Raw genomic sequence first — 17,420 nt, forward strand, 5'->3', positions numbered from 1 at the left:
CCGTACATTTACTTGCTTTAAAACTCTGCTTCTTTCTCTGGCCGCTAATGCACTGTTGTTTGTGTGTATTAACTGCAGTAAAGGAGGAATGGATTGACTTTCCTCCACACAAACAATCTCGCATCCTTCTCACAGTTTTCTAGTAGCACATAAGTGAGCGTCATTTAAAACTCGATCAACAGAGGTTTTCTTATAGCCGTGAACTTAAAAATGATCGACTCTTCCTCGAATTTCAAAGCATATATATCATTTGGTATTTACTTTCAAAAGAAAAATGTGAGGAGGATGTTCCTCCCTTCCCTCCCCCGAGGAACCGCCACTGGTACAGGCATTCACAATCATTTCTACAGTGCCAGTATTTCTCTTAGCAAGCAAGCTCTTCAGTCGCAGTGTGAATATGTAACTTTACATTTTTTTACTACATAAGGTTTGAGAATTTATTCCATACTGATTTCTGCATTTCATTTCCATTAACAAGATTTCAAACTGTATGGGACACAAAGGGCAAAGCTCATTTATTATTTAATTTTCAAGTATAAATTATCCTTTTCACAATGTCTACCACATGATGAAACAAACTAGTTCCACAATATACAAGGTGGAAGTGAAATAATCCTGCAGATTGAAAGGGATAATAGGGTACACTTAAAGAAATAGAAAACCTATATTATGCTTCGTGATTAAACGCATGATTAATTAGAAAATTAAGTTGGAAGTTTCAGCAGTCTGGCAACATCACCACTAACACAGTCTTCTTTCTTCTTGTAATATAGATGTAAGAGGTCAAGGAACTCAGGTCTGTCTCTCTATGTCAGTGGTCGTCAGCACTCGCTGAAATGTGCAAAGTGTAAGAAGTGTCATCTCATGTGCACCGTCATGCAACAGGATGAGATAGAGAGCATACCCGCTAGCAGCTACGAGTGCACCATGGTGCACTGCATTTTCTATGGGTAAGAGATGCTAGCCCCAGGGTGCTCTGTGCTGACGACACCTGCTCTATGTGAACATCCCTCATAGTCTGCAACATTGCAGTCTGGTTGCATCATCCAGTGGCTTGAAATTAGTGGTATTTAAATTAAATTTACATGAAAACTGTCCATGCTATTGAAATACGCCAGAGGAATAAACGATTTTCATTAGATTTTCTATCGATATGGACAAAAATCACAATCCTACTCGCAAGTTACCGAATAAGAGGATGTTAAACATTCGGGATTTTTTTTTCTGAGGAAACTATGAACTTTTCACCAATATGGTATTACACATTTTTGTTACATACAACATGAGCTATTCGCTCTGAAAATCTGCAAGGCTATTTCACTTCCACTCTGTATGTATGTATGTGTGTATATAAATAATCAATGAAATGTTCATTCATTAAAAATGTATACTGACTTAGTCTTTAATAGGAATTAAACTCAAATACAAGAAAGACACAGACAATAGTACAAATGAAATAAAAAATAAGCTACACAATAAAATTTGTACTTGCAATTGGCGAGTATCAGCTTTTATTTTTTCGTATTCCTAATGTCACTAACACAATATCTTGACTTACAAGTGTTAAATAGGGTATTTTATTAACATTTCTCATTTGATTATATTTCCTGTTTGAAAGAGTGAAAAATGCGTAATGATTGAATCAGGAAAGCATATGTAAAGAAAAAAAAAAGATATGTTTAGATTTTTTAAATAAATAAATAAATATAAGACTTAAGGATAGTATCAAAAGTTACTTTAAAAGAAAACCTAGGACAGGATATATTAATAATTTAAACTTGAAGAAAACTTTAGCACTTGAAAGCCAAGAATGTGAACAAAGGTGAGGGAAATTGGCCTTATATCTCACATCACCCTTAAACTATTTGCCAACAAATATTCAAGTAACCTCAACACATCAATGAATGTAAGAGGATCAAGTATCAGTTTGTAATATATAAACGAGAACTACAAAGTATAAACTGCTCTAGTGTTTTAGGGAAGTTTATAAAGAGAAAATATATTGATTGATTCTAGTTCACGTTAACACTTTGTTTGTTAAACACATAGAATTGCTTAGTCACACATTAAAAAGTGTTAAGATTTTTAAAAAAGGTTATATACCTTGGACAGATGGCCCGTTTCGACGCAATGTTGCGTCTTCATCAGTGTCTCTGTCCACGGTATATAACATTATTTTAAAAATTGTAACACTTTTTAACATGTGACTAAGCAATTTTATGTTTTTAAAATATATTGTTAGTTTATGCATTTTACCTACAATACTTGCAACTCAGGAATAATAATATAATAATAATAATAATAATAATAATAATAATAATAATAATAATAATAATAATTTTTTGCTAATGGCAGGTACTTCACTGTTCATCATTTACCCATATGAAGCCAGTTCTGTAGACCAATTTACCGAGAGAGTCATTGCCCAGGATGCACCATAGGAGTTTGGTTTATGCTACACCCATAATGGGATGAGGTGATGGAGATTTGTTGGGATGCCACAGGGGAACCGGAGCTTCCACAGGAAACCCATGTTACCTTGACCATGGACTTGCCCAACACAAGTTATAAATCGGGGGTATACCAGGGATCGAACCCAGGTCCAAATAATAATAATAATAATAATAATAATAATAATAACAATAACAATAATAATATTACTTACTTACAAATAGTTTTTAAGGAACCTGCAGGTTCATTGCCGCCCTCACACAAGCCTGCCATCGGTCCCTATCCTCTGGAAGATTAATCCAGTCTCTATCATCATATCCCATCTCCCTCAAATTCATTTTAATATATCCTCCCATCTATGTCTCGGCCTCCCCAAAGGTCTTTTTCCCTCCGGCCTCCCAACTAACACTCTATATGCATTTCTGGATTTGCCCATACACACTACATGCCCTGCCCATCTCAAACGTCTGGATTTAATATTCCTAATTATGTCAGGTGAAGAATACAATGCATGCAGTTCTGAATTGTGTAACTTTCTCCATTCTTCCGTAACTTCATCCCTCTTAGCCTCAAATATTCTCAAACACCCTTAATCTCTGTTCCTCTCTCAAAGTGAGAGTCCAAGTTTCAGAACCATACAGAACAACCGGTAATATAACTGTTTTATAAATTCTAACTTTCAGATTTTTTGACAGCAGACTAGATGACAAAAGCTTCTCAACCGAATAATAACAGGCATTTCCTATATTTATTCTGTGTTTAATTTCCTCCCGAGTGTCATTTATATTTGTTACTGTTGCTCCAAGATATTTGAATTTTTCCACCTCTTCAAAGGATGAATCTCCAATTTTTATATTTCCATTTCGTACAATATTCTGGTCACGAGACATATTCATATACTTTGTCTTTTCGGGATTTACTTTCAAACATATCGCTTTACTTGCTTCAAGTAAAATTTCAGTGTTTTCCCTAATCGTTTGTGGATTTTGTCCTATCATATTCACGTCATCCGCATAGACAAGAAGCTGATGTAACCCGTTCAATTCTAAACACTCTCTGTTATCCTGAACTTTCCTAATGGCATATTCTGAGCTAAGTTAAAAAGTAAAAGTAATAGTGCATCTCCTTGCTTTGGCCCACAGTGAATTGGAAAAGCATCAGACAAAAGTTGGCCTGTAAGGACTCTGCTCTAAGTTTCACTGAGACAGATTGTAATTAATTGAACTAGTTAAAAAACTTCTCTCTTTACAGAGTCATATGCCTTTTTGAAATCTATGAATAACTGATGTACTGTACCCTTATACTCCCATTTTTTCTCCAATCTGATCAATAGTCGATCTATTATGCCTAAAACCGCACTGATGTTCCCCAATAATTTCATCTACATATGGAGTTAATCTTGTCAAAAGAATATTGGACAAAATTTTGTATGACGTCCATGAAAGTGATATTCCTCGAAAGTTGCTACAGTTAGTCTTGTCCCCCTTCTTAAATATAGGTACAATTATGGACTCCTTCCATTGTTCTGGTACTATTTCCTTTTCCCAAATAGCAAGTAAAAGCTTATAAACTTCGCTAGATAATGCACTTCCACCCTCTTATATTAATTCAGCTGGAATTTGATCGATACCTGGAGACTTGTACTCTTTCAGATTTTCTATCACAATTTCAACTTCAGAAAGTGTGGATTCATGTGTAAATGGCTCGACAGTTTGTATTTGAATTTCGTCCTGATCATTTCTATTTGGCCTATGCATTTGGTAGGTAGTTGCCCAAAATAGTTTTTCCATCCATTCAGAATTGAATGAGAGTCTGCAAGCAAGTCATCATTCTCATCCTTGATCACGTTTACCCTTGCCTGATATGCATTCTTAAATTCCTTTATACCCTTATATAAATCTCGAATGTTTTATGCTTACTGTTTGTTTTTACCTCATTTAGTTTTTCCTTCAAGTAATGTCTCTTTTTATTCCTAAGTGCATGACTTGCTTCCCGTCTTTCATTGAAATAATTATCTCTATTTTCCTCAACTGGAACCTGTAAGAATTTCAATTTTGCCTGTTTCCTTCTTTCTACTACCATGGAACAATCTTCATCAAACCACGGTTTCTTTTTCTTAGTTTCATAATAATCTATGCTCTGCTCAGCTGTAATTTTGATACTATCTCTGATATTTTCCCACATGCTATTAACATCTCTTTCTCAACTTCATTGGATCTTCCTAAAGTGGCAAACCTACTCGAAATTTTAACCTGATAATGTTTCTTAGATTTCTCGTCCTTTAATTTCAGGATATTGAATCTACTAATATTAACTTGTTACTCTACTCGCTTGGCTACTGTTAATCTTTCTCTTAATTCTCCAATTACCATATAACGGTCTGAATTACAGTCTGCCCCCCTGAAAGTTCGAATGTTTGCTATATTAGTATGTTTCCGTTTATCTATCAAGATGTGATCTATTTGGTTGTGTGCCAATGCAGTAATAATAATAATAATAATAATAATCATAATAAAAAATCTGTGTTTGAAACCTGGTGGGTCCAAGTGGAATTGTGGTGGACAAAGATGGTGTTTAGTGGTAGGTTTTCGTGAGGCACTCCCATTTCCTATACCATATTGCTCCGTTATCTTCATCATGTAGTGCTATGTAGTTCACCTCCCATGGTGCATCGAGGGCAATGCTTGACGGGAAAAATAACACTAAAACTCTGGCATGTTGCTTACAGATGGAGATGCTTGGGTGAATGATGTAAAGTCGAGTAGCTACCATATGGATGATTATAATAATAATAATAATAATAATAATAATAATAATAATAATAATAATGAAGTCCAGATATAATTTAGGTATTCACTTCCATATACTTATTTCTTTACCTCTACATGAAATGAAATAATAATAATAATAATAATAATAATGATAATAACAATAATAATAACAGTAATATTAATAATAATAATAATAATAATAATAATAATAATAATAATAATAATAATAATAAAGACAATATTTGTATCACTCCCCCTCAACATTCAGAGCTTTACGTTTGTCTGTAGCAACTTCCAGAGTGAAACTGTCCTCATCTTCTCTTTCTTCAAGTCTGTCACTTTCTTTGCTCCCCACTGAGCTCTACTGACAAATTCAAACTACTCCAGCAACGCTAAACATTTAATCATTAATAATTTCTGTCCTTTCTTTCAGTGTTACATCATCCTTAAGGTGCCTATCTGAATGCACCACTGAACCTTGAGATAAGTCTTGCTGTGTATGTGCAAGATTTGGCGTAGTTTTTATAAGATATTTACTCACAGCTTGTGCAATTATTTCCGACTTGACAGCACTTCGTCTATAAGTTTTACTTTGTTCTGGTGCCTCACTCTGATTCGACTGTTCTATTGTTGGCAATGAGTTTGTAACTTCAATATCAATTCTGTGACTTTCACTCACTGAAGGAACATTCATTTTACTTTCTGTTCTCGACAAAATTTTTGCATCACTCTCTGATTGATCTTCTCTATAGTTCCTTGTATCATAACCAGTACTCTCAAAATTAGATGAACTTTTCGGACTGACTAATGTCAAATGTCCTACAAATTTCTCCATCTGTGATTCAACATTTACAAGTACTTTATTTGTAGCAGAATTAATATTACTAACTTTATGTACACTTTTTATCTGTTTTTCAGACACGCCCCCCCTAAATTCATTTTCTTTAGAGAAAGATTCTGTTAAGTGATGAGATCTGTAATAAGGAATGGAAGAAGACTCCGTATGGTTGCCATTAGCTTCATTAGACAGATCTATTATGGTGCTTATTGCTTCGTTACACCTGTGTCGGTCAGCAGTTTTTTCTAAATTGTCAAGTTTTATACCACTGTTGTTCACACTCTTTAAATATTCAGAACGATGAACTTCACTGTCAGGTTTTGAATACGGAGTTTCTGTGAAGTGAGATTTTCTAACCTTAACTGATACCTGCTCATTCTTTGATGACTGGTAGGAAGTTCGACTGTCCTCTATTGAATCATCAGACTGTGCTTGACTGTGCCTCTTTCGTTTCTTAAGTGACTGAATGCTAGCTTGAAAAGTTTGTGGGTAATTTTTTTTTGTATGGCAGAAACGATAATGTTTGGTTAGATTTATGTATGATGTGAAACTTCTTTTCTTGCAGCGACTGCAAGTGAAGATTTTCCTACTTATATGGGCAGATGAAAGAGTAGAAGTATCAAATGCTGCATGACGAGTAGGACAGGTCAACTCACTTTTTGATTCATCAATAGCATCTTGGTTCACACCACCAGAAGAGTGATGTTCATTCGAAACAGATGATGGTGTGGAAGGTCTATGGTGACTTTCAAGATGAGTTGCCAAAGCTGTTTCTGTTAAGAAAATTGATGCACAAACATTACAGACATAAACATTCTTCTTCTCAATCTTTGGTACTAATGTCTTCATACCATACACTGAGGGTAAAGTTTTGCTCTTAGAGACTCCAGTATGGGTTTGTCTATGCTCTAGAAACAGAATTTCATTCTTAAATAATTTGCAGCAAATTTCGCAACTGTATAATCGTTCAGAGCCTAAGTTTGGAATGGCAGATGCATTGTGGTTCATACCATCAGTTTCTGTTTCCATTTCTACCAAATCTGCACCTTGACTACCATTGTGCACACTGTCAGAGTCTGTATGACCCACCTCATGCACTTTCTGATGATCTTCAAGAGTTCGAGAATCTGTGAAAGACTTGAAACAGGTTTGGCAGTTGTGAAGGTTTGACTGAGGCTGTTGATGAGGTTCAGGTCCCAGCACAGTATGTATTGTTGCATGCTGTATCAATTTGGATCGCGCATTATGGTAACGGCCGCAAATACGGCATGTGAAACAGTTCCCCTTGCCGCTGAAATTGTGAGGATGCTGTGAGCTAAGATGAGATGAAAGTTTATGATAATCTGAACACACTTCGAGGCACACCCCACACGTCACAGCAGCTTCTTTTTTGTGATTCCTAATAAGATGCTGCCACAGATGTTTGTGAGCTGGCCACTCCTTTCCACACAGCTGACAGTAACAGGGTAAATTGGATACTGGACTTTCACTGTAAACTTTACGAGCTTCTGATCTCTGAAAATTCGGTTTCATATTGGATGATATATTGCTAACCTGCTTTCCATCAGTATTAGCTTGCTCTGATTCTGGCTCAATAACTTTACTCTCAGTTTTCTGGAACAAACTTTCGGTAACAGAAGTATAACTCTGTTCAATCTTTGCATTTTGAGTAAAGTTTTCTTCCAAATTTGAGTCTGGTATGTAAACAAAGGGTACACTTCTCTTCACAAAGGTGTCTAGGTGAGCATTTTCCTGGGAAATGTGTTCTCCTACTTCAGAAGTTACTGATCGTGATTCAGATTTATGTTGCATTAGCTTCATTAGATGGGTGGGTGAATTTAAATGCTTCCAATATGATGATTTGTTAGTGAAGTATTTGTTACATTGCTCACAGTGGCATGAGTTTGTTTCTGAAGTTAGTGTTGGGTGTGATTTCTTTCTGTGATCAGTTAGATCTGATGGTGTATTGAAGATTTCAGTACATTTTTCACAATTGTAATAACGTTTTTGTGTCGAATTATCTTCAAACCCAAAACTTAATTTCTCATCCTCCGTGACATTATGCTTTGCTTCAGAATGTTTCATCAAATCTGTGCGTGTCAAGAATGTTTCATTACAAAACTGACATGAGAACTGATCACAGTGCTCTAGATCAGTGTTATGATCCATCTTTACATCAATTTCCATTTCCTTACAGCCATCATTTTCAATGTTTCGCGGTTGTTTTTCATGCCCTTTCTCATTATGACTGTGTAACTCTTCCCTCGATGTGAACACTTTGAGGCACTCTTTGCAGGCAAAATATTCTGAATGACATTTTGTGAAATGATCCATTACCTTATATATGCTGGAATAAGTCTTAGCACATATTCTGCATGTGTTTGGAGTTTCCAAGGCTCTTGGATGAAGGCACTCAATATGCTCAATTAGCTCTTTGGTTGTTGGCAGATACTTGAAACACACACCACATGTCAATGGGATAGCAGCTTTATGGTTTGCTGATGTAAGATGGGTCCACAATCTGGCTTTGCTGTCACAGACTTCTCCACAGAGGAAACAGGTGGGGGGATATTTGAAAGATTTGTGCTGCTGCTGATGGCTATCCAGATCTGACTTGGACCGCAATGCTTTCAGACAACTGGGAATGGAACAAAATAAGTGGGGATGACCAGAATGCGCTTCCCTGATATGTGTGAGAAGTTCGACTTTGGACGTGTAGAAGACATCGGGACAGAGTTCACAGTGCTGTGGGAAGTGGGCTACTCTCTGATGTTCCTTCAGCAGAGATGGTGTGTGGAAGACTCTAGGACACAAGTCGCATGCTTTGGGCTTATTTGTACGCAAACAATGTCGCTGATGTTTCTTCAGCAAATAGCGTTTCCAAAATCGTTTTGAACACTTTTGACATGGGTAAAGTGTTGGAATTTTCATAATCTTTCCAGCTGTGTAATTTGCATTTTGTAAGGATGCCTTAGGAGCATTATTTGTAGCTTTGGCATTGTGTTTCAAAGAAATATGAGTCTCTAAATGAGCTTTGCTTGCTGAGATTCGTTTACAGAGTGGGCAAGTCAATTCAGGATGATTGTTGTGAACTCTCTTCACATGCTTCCATAGATGGGTTGTTCTACCATAAAATTTCGAACACAGGTCACATGGTTGGAGAGAATGGATATTTCTTCTATGCTCTGCTAATTGTGCTATTGACTCAAATATAATATCTGGACAGGCATCACAGAAGAGAACTGGCTGAGGTTTAATAACTGCAGTTTTACGAGGCTTTGGATTAGAATTTAATGTAACAGAATGTGCTTTACTTGTAGCTTTTGTAATATTGATTTCACTCTTCTTTGATAATCCTACAGATGACACTTCTGGTGAGATGGAATTTGTTGTATGGTCACTCTTTCCACGAACATTCTCATGTAAAGACTGTGGTTTTCCAACACAATGAGAAGTCGCAGAATCTCCGATATCTGCTACTAAATGAATTCTACGATGCCTCGAAAGTTTTGACCTGTTACAGTATGGACGACCACAAATATCACAACAGAAGTCTCCACCAGTTAATGGTAGGTGATTTGAATGAACATGGGTTTGAAGATCTGGAACAGTACAAAATATCTTGAGACAGACACCACATGTCAGTGGTACACAATCAGCATGAACACCCATCAAATGCTTCCAAAAGTCAACTCGAGTACTCCAAAGTTTTCCACAGATTTCACAAACATTTGGCGTAGCTCCTTGAAGACGGTGATGATTGGTACAATGCTCTCGTTTCAGAGTTTGGGTTGGGAACACTTTGCCACAACCTTGTCTGTCACAAGTTAATGCAGATTCACCATTATGAGCTCGAAACACATGCCTCCACCTTTCAGACTTGCTTCTATGAGAACTTCCACACAGCTCACAAACAAAATATAATTGATAGGATCCCCTAGTACTGGTAGAACCTCCCATGTCTGGGTCAGAATTCAATTTGTGGGCCCCTTTCTTGTGCTTCACTAATCCGTCCTCTGTAGGGAATGACTTATAACACAGCTCACAGCCAAATGAGGGTGCCTCTTTCACCATTCGCGTACTTGCACAGTCCCTTTCTTGTCTGGGCTCATACCTACTCGACGTTGAGTTCTCATCCTGACTCTCTAACTTATTATAAAAGCTAGTATTGAGTACAACAAGCATCTCAGGATTATACACTCCTCCAGCACCATTGTCAAGGTTATGAACGTTCACATGAGCCAGCAGTTTCTTTCTGGAATCATGCTGACGACCACATATCTGGCAAATGTAGCGACGCTGTTCTGCAGAACTATGGTCTGGAGGATGGAAAGACTTCCAATGTTGATAAAGTTGTGTGTTATCTTCGCAGATTTGGAGACAAATGCCACAAGCATACGCTGCATATTCTTTGTGAGTGTATCGCAAATGAAGCCAGAGACTGGCACGGTCACCAAACTCCCTTGTACATACCTCACATATGAACTCAGCCTGCGAATTGGAGTGGGGCTCTGTAAGCACCATGTCATCGTCTATTTCTATAACTTCTTCTTCCACTGTTGTTTTCTTTTGTTCTTCAGATTTCTTTGTTGTTGAATCTTGTTTCTTTACATTTGATGGCTGATATTGTGAGACATCCATAATTTCTGATAGATCAATTCCATGACAAGCATGGAAGTGTCTGCTAAGGGATGTGCGTAGCGAAAAGCATTTCTCACAAAGCAAACATATAAAAGGTTTTGCATTATTTATGCTTGTAGTATCCACTTCCTTATCAGCATCATCCTGGGTGTGTCTGTTCTCCTGGGATTCTGATAACAAAGGGGAAACATTTGAACAAATATTGTGGGAAGAGATATTATGTTTATTTCCTTCTTCATCAATGTCTTCATCTTCATTTCTCGCAATTTTTCTTGGTTTTGAACTCTTGCGCCTGTTGCCACTATTGTTTCGTGTTTCAGCTGACGATTCTAATCTCTTTCTAAATTTTACTTCTTCAGCACGATATTCTGGTGATGGACTTCTCTTCCTATATTTTGCTTGAGGTAATACACGATTTTGTAAGAGTGTTTGTTTTAATAAACTGATTTCTTGGTTGTTTTCTGATATATTCAAATCTGCTTTGCTAATCGTTTCACATTTCTTTCCAACTTCTTTATTTTTTGATATGTCACAATTCCCTTCATTATCTGGGTTTAGTGTATGACACAGGGAATGTTGTTCCAATTCCATCTCTGTCTCAAAAACCTTGAGACAATATACACATGTGTGCAAAATCCTGCTTTGAGTTTCTTTTACACTGATAGATGTATCATCAATGCCTGGAAATAACTCCTTGTTAACTGAGCTATTCTGCACTGTTACTGAATTTGCGTCATGTATATTATTAACATCACCATTATGAACCTCCTTCTCATCCAGTCCATGTTTTGTTCTTTTGTGTTCTCCAAGATTGTAACATGTAGAAAAAACCCTGGCACAAATGGGGCATGTTACAAGGGGATTGCCACGATGACACACACTCACATGTCCCCACCTATGTTTTGCAGTTGAATAAGATTTATTACATAGGTCACAACGATAAGGACGATAGTAGCCACTCTTCCAGTTGGAATCCAGTGATTTGTCTACAGAACTATGTGCTGATGATTGACCTTCTTTTAAATGAATCTTGTTATGCAGTGCGAGATGTCCTTTGCTGGAGAATGCTTTGTTGCAGGTGCTGCAAGTGTGGAGGGTCGCCATGTCATCTCTGCAACAAACATTTAAGAAATCATTAATTAGCTTTTCGCATATCATATCCATACATCAATTTATAACCTCTCTGACTTTAAAATACAACTCTATAAAATCTTTCACTTTTACTAAACACTATTTGCATGACTTCAAATCACTTACCTGTCAGATTGAACAGAAACATCTATCTCCTCAATATCCTAAAAAGGAAGAAAAAATTCGTTAAAATTGCTGTTTATAACTTTGTTTCATACCGTCTATGCAATACTGGAAGTGGAAATATTTTCATGAATTTAGTGGTTTTATACAAAATTAATGATAAATACAAATTTAACCATCATCCCTTTAATTCTTATTATTTCATTTTAATGTATAAATGTCAGTCTGATTAAAGTTCATCAGATTTATTCATTTATAATTTTAAAAATTTGAGAGTCACATTTTCAACAGTTTCAAAACTAAGAAAACAGAAGTAATATTATAAAGCTTTTTGAACGAGTTTTCAATTAAAAATCAACTTCATATATGATTTTTAATATTATTACGATGTAACGATTCATGCAGAACAAAACCCTACCAATTTCTTACAGATCAGATGTGGTGACACAAACTCATCTCGAAGTACATATTAGTTGAACGTTTTGGCAAAACAGGAAAAGGCCATTTTTCCTACTTTTATTATTGGAAAATACTTATTTTATACTCTATATAGTTTATATGACTGTTTAAAAATATTTAAAATTACTAACATGTACATGTCATGACATTGTCATTCTGAGGAAGTCTCCCTGGGGTCATTTACAGAAAGAAAAGAAAGATTTATTGGAAGAGATACAGCAATTGTTGAACTATTTTTAACATATTTCCCACCAGAATATGAGACATTTGTCATTCTGTGGGATCAACTTTTGTATCCTTGTGTCGTAGAAATCTGCTGCCTGGAATTGGAACCAGTGTGTGACAGCCATCTGCACTTCTCTGTTGATCCCACAGCATGACAAATGTCTCAATTACATGCGGAATATGTTAAAAAATAGCTCAGAAATTGCTGTATCTGTTCCAAATAAATATTTGCATGAAATTGTGTTTTCTTTCTATAAATAGCCCCACAGAAACTTACTTTCTGGACGCGTCTCGTGTATTTCACAATAAATGAAGCCAAAAAAATCTAGCAAAGAAGAAGTTCACTGCTTGTATCTTTAGAAATGCACGTTTAATTTCACAGCAAGACTATTTTCCGCATAAATAAATCACTCTAGTTCATTATACTGATGCAGCACCACTTGTCATTTTTATAGAGCTGCTTTTCACGCTCAGCACATCATGATAGACCTTGGAGCTACGAAGTATTTCATTAGTAGAGATCAGAAGTTAGACAAAATGCCTTCTGTAACCGAGTAGATATACGAAATAATTTAAGAGAGAAGAACACGTTTCCGAAAATTTCAGGATGGTAGGGTCAGTTTTTATTTTACTCTTTTTTTTTTTTTTTGCATTTGATGGATACTTTCTGCTATTATGTATATATCAAATAAATCAGCACAGGGAAAATAATTAAACATATAAATGAAAATAATTTTTCATTTTATAAATAAAGCACCTGTTACAAATATTAAACAATATTTTTGCATAATGGGATTCTCTACTGAGAACTTCATTCCACATATCTATATTTAAATTATCTGTGGCGGTATGCCTACAAGCCCTACAGATTTTAGTAAAAAAACCTCATTAGACTCATGCACGACCAGTGTTGTTCGGCATGCCCTTCATTCTGGATATAAGTTTGGATATTTTGCTGTTTACATTCCATGAAGCTGTAGAATTTCCCTTATTTTCCTTGAAATAATTTGTTCTCTAGCCATTTTCCTGTCTGGTAATGTAACGTTTCAACCATCTTGAGACCATGGAAAATCTCAGTTTCAGTGTATCTAAAAATTCATCAATATTGTTTTTATTCTTATTGTTATATTTTGTGTATATTTTAAAATTGTTAAAATTTCGTTTCTACTTTGCTGCTGATACTTGCAGATATCTGACCCCATTCACATAGATTTAGTTGATTTATTTTACTTCTCAATCTGGCTCTTTGTTTCGTAGTCTGACTTCCCACACTCGCAGTGTGCATTTTCGACTTTCAATTTTGCTCTGCCACCACTCTGTTTCAGAGATGTTTGAAACACCTGTATACATGTCATTTACTAATCATTGCATACTACATCAAGAAAATCTTTCTGTTAAATGTGATTCTTTTTTTAGTTGGTTATTTAATGATGCTGTATCAACTACGACGTTATTTAGCGTCGATGAGATTGGTGATATCGAGATGGTATTTGGTGAGATGAGATCGAGGGTTCGCCATAGATTACCTGGCATTCACCTTATGGTTGGGGAAAACCTCGGAAAAAACTCAACCAGGTAATCAGCCCAAGCGGGGATCGAACCCGCGCCCAAGTGCAACTTCAGACTGGCAGGCCAGCACCTTAACCAACTGGGCCACGCTGGTGGCTGTTAAATGTGATGATAATTCCTAACCTGTAATGAATAAAATACCTTTTATTGTCAATTTCAATATCTCATGTTAATTAAACCACACACACGCTATTCCAAGATTTATTTGAAGAACTTTGTTTGAAATAATAATAATAATAATAATAATAATAATAATAATAATAATAATGGTTTATTTAACCTGGCAGAGTTAAGGCCGTAAGGCCTTCTCTTACACTCAACCAGATGATGTTCTTTACAAATGAAGGGCCAAAAGATTAAGTAAAAGAAGGGTTTTGCAACGTTTTTTAGCCTTTTATTATGAAATTAAACTAGTAAATAATGAGATAAGTAATGTTCTGCATCATACTGCATTCTTTCGAATGGTGGCTGAATATTTTATTTTATAGAGGGGCTCAAAGGCATGCATCGCAGCCTGAAGATAATTGTGCTTAACATTCCTTCTTGTAGGGATGATTGTTTAGGTCTGTAGGATTACATTCCTGAATATTGTGATTCAGCATTTGGTGCCATCTATCGATTCAGCAATACCCAGTTCCAACAGAGTCCATGAATAATGCTCCTCCATTCCCCTGGAGCTACGGCAGTCTCCTCAAAATGATGCCAAGTACAATATGACAATGATTCTAGATGAAGTTGAAATTAATAATGGTAAAATGAGTTTGAGGTCCAATGCCGAAAGTTACAACAATTCTGCTTCAATTGTTTAAGGTAAAACATCAAACAACAACCCCAACTACGTAACTTGTTCCAACAATGATTTGAACCCAGATCCGCTAGTTTCATGGTCAGACATGCTAACCATTATTCCACAATGGTGGACTTACTGGAAGTTACTTTTATGTGTGATGTAACCGACATTAATTATATTAAATCTCGATTGAAGAGATACTGAAAATATAGCAAGAAGAATAAATTAAGAAAAATAATTTGATTAGTGGCCCATATTTTCACTGAGTCCGGCAAAAATGTTGCTTCATCATGATAATACACACTTTTGCACAAGTCTGAAAACCGGGAAAACCATCATCAAATTGGGTTGGATACAGATGAAGTACAGATCTCACTCCCTCCAATTATGGAGCACTTAAAAATTCTATCTGTGGGACAAGGTTTGAGGATGACAAGCGAATGATTGATATAGTGAGGACATAGCTACATGCAGAAGAGGCGAACTGGTAAGGCAAGGCATGTACATGCTTGTTTCATGCTGGAGGATGGCCATACAAGTTGATGGAGATTACGAAGAAAAATATTGTGTGTAAAAGACATCCAATTGACAGGAGCAGCTATTCAGGTGAAGTAGGTGAAGTGCCAATTCACCTATTTACGTGTAAAACACAATTTTATCTCGTATTAATAATTAATTCTACCTATTATCGGTACCGTATTTCTAAAATAAAATAAAAGTTTTCTTTTCAGTCGTTTTGAACAGTGTTTAGTTGTTTAAATAATACCTGTAACCGTCCGCTGAATAGAATAATGACAACTGTTACAAGCATCGAGCGGTGTCTATAGGAACTTACGATACTGTAGAGGTGAAATTATTTGGGCTCCCATTCTCAAACAGCACTTTGTTTCCATGGTAATGTGACGTCATGTACTAAAGAAAGATTGTATGAATGAAGTGCGTTTCTGAGTCTTTCAGTTACGGAGAGAACTGTCAGACTTGTACTAATAATAGAGAAGGGTTGAAGCTGGTCTCCAAGGCCGGAGGCTATTGTTGAAGGGCTGTGAAATTTTACAGTATGTACTACCTGACTCGAGAATAGTATTCTCACTCCCTGTGTCCAAGCAGCCACCCCTGCGTGGTAAATTAGCTGGCTGCATGTTATTTTATCAGGAATACACCCCACATACATTCGGAAAGTTTAAAAGTTGTTTTCCACAGCGTGCATTATTATTCTTTTCATGAGCTTATGAACTTGCTAGTTTTTGTTCCAGCTCTTGTATTTGAAAGTTTAACACATGTAGTTTAATAGTGTGTACCTAAATATTAACTTATTATTTAACGTATTTAGAGTATATTAGTGATAAGTATATATAGTGTATTAATGCTACATCACAGTGTATATTATATGTTTAATTACTATAGTGCTATTTATACAAATACTTAGGTACCAGTACACAGAAAATATTGATAAATGAGTGCGAAATATGTATCCCGAAAATGACACAGTTTGTAATTTATTAAAAATGCCGTTTTGTAGATTTAAATATGAGGATAAAAAAGATGTTTTAAATTCTGGACGACCTACAGTTCCATTTATTCTTTGTTCTAAAACGTGCTAAGAAAATAGAGAAGTTGTATAACATAACTTTAAAAAATTCTTCCGATGAAAGAAGCTTTTCTGTTTGAAAATTTCCCTCAGAATGCTACATCACTAAGAGATAGGAGGATTGACTTGGCATGCAAGAAATTGGGCGAGTCCTGAAATAAATTAATTTTCTTGCATGTGTTCTAGAACTAGTAAAATTGTACGTAGTTTACGAATAGTAGGCCCACTCATTATATTGGTAAAACTGTTCATGCATTTGGTAAGTGAACAGCATTTCATCTTTTTTTTTATGGTGAGCCACTACTGCCAATTGGATGTAAATTTCATATATTTAAGTAAATATTTTGCAACAAGAAATAATGGGCATTTCTTTCTGAACAAGCCTCGTAAGTAAGAGTTTGGCAAAGAAATAATTGAACAATAAAAAGAAAACACAAGTATAGAAATTCTACTGTACAATTAGACTTGCCTGGTCCTCCTTTCCTGATGACTGTGTGTTGGTAGGGCTCTGTTCTGGCTCAGTACCTCTTCCTGCAGAATGTGGGATGGGCACTGGCAACTGTGAATGATGCACATTAAGTAAATTCAGGATTATGATACTGTACTCATAAATTGAATGCATTTTACACTGCTTAACAGAAAATTACTGTGCTGTAAAAAGGAAATCAGCATTGTTATATACCATATTTAATTGTGTAATTTTGTCCACCTATTTTTTCTAAAAATTTGAAAAATGGAGGGAAAGGGAAATTACGCGATGTGTACAAAATATTGAGAATAAACTGGTCATAAAATAAATAATATCTAACAATTCATGTACTAATCAAATTAATG

The 17,420-nt window shown here is 35.8% G+C and overlaps 1 protein-coding gene across 2 annotated transcripts in view; it reads right to left on the reverse strand.

Moving 5' to 3' along the window:
* Positions 1-1,377: 1,377 nt before the first annotated feature.
* The window catches only part of LOC138708061 (zinc finger protein Xfin-like), a 41,837-nt gene continuing 25,794 nt past the window's right edge, over positions 1,378-17,420 (reverse strand). For both annotated transcript variants that reach the window (XM_069838190.1, XM_069838191.1), the window contains 3 exons: positions 17,056-17,145; positions 11,959-11,996; positions 1,378-11,812 (listed from right to left, as the gene is read on the reverse strand). In XM_069838190.1, the coding sequence (XP_069694291.1) occupies positions 5,623-11,812; positions 11,959-11,996; positions 17,056-17,145 (6,318 nt within the window). In that variant the 3' untranslated portion in view covers positions 1,378-5,622. The remainder of the gene's footprint in view (positions 11,813-11,958; positions 11,997-17,055; positions 17,146-17,420) is intronic.

The sequence above is a fragment of the Periplaneta americana genome, chromosome 10 (genome assembly GCF_040183065.1).
Source record: "Periplaneta americana isolate PAMFEO1 chromosome 10, P.americana_PAMFEO1_priV1, whole genome shotgun sequence".
Lineage (NCBI taxonomy): Eukaryota > Metazoa > Arthropoda > Insecta > Blattodea > Blattidae > Periplaneta > Periplaneta americana.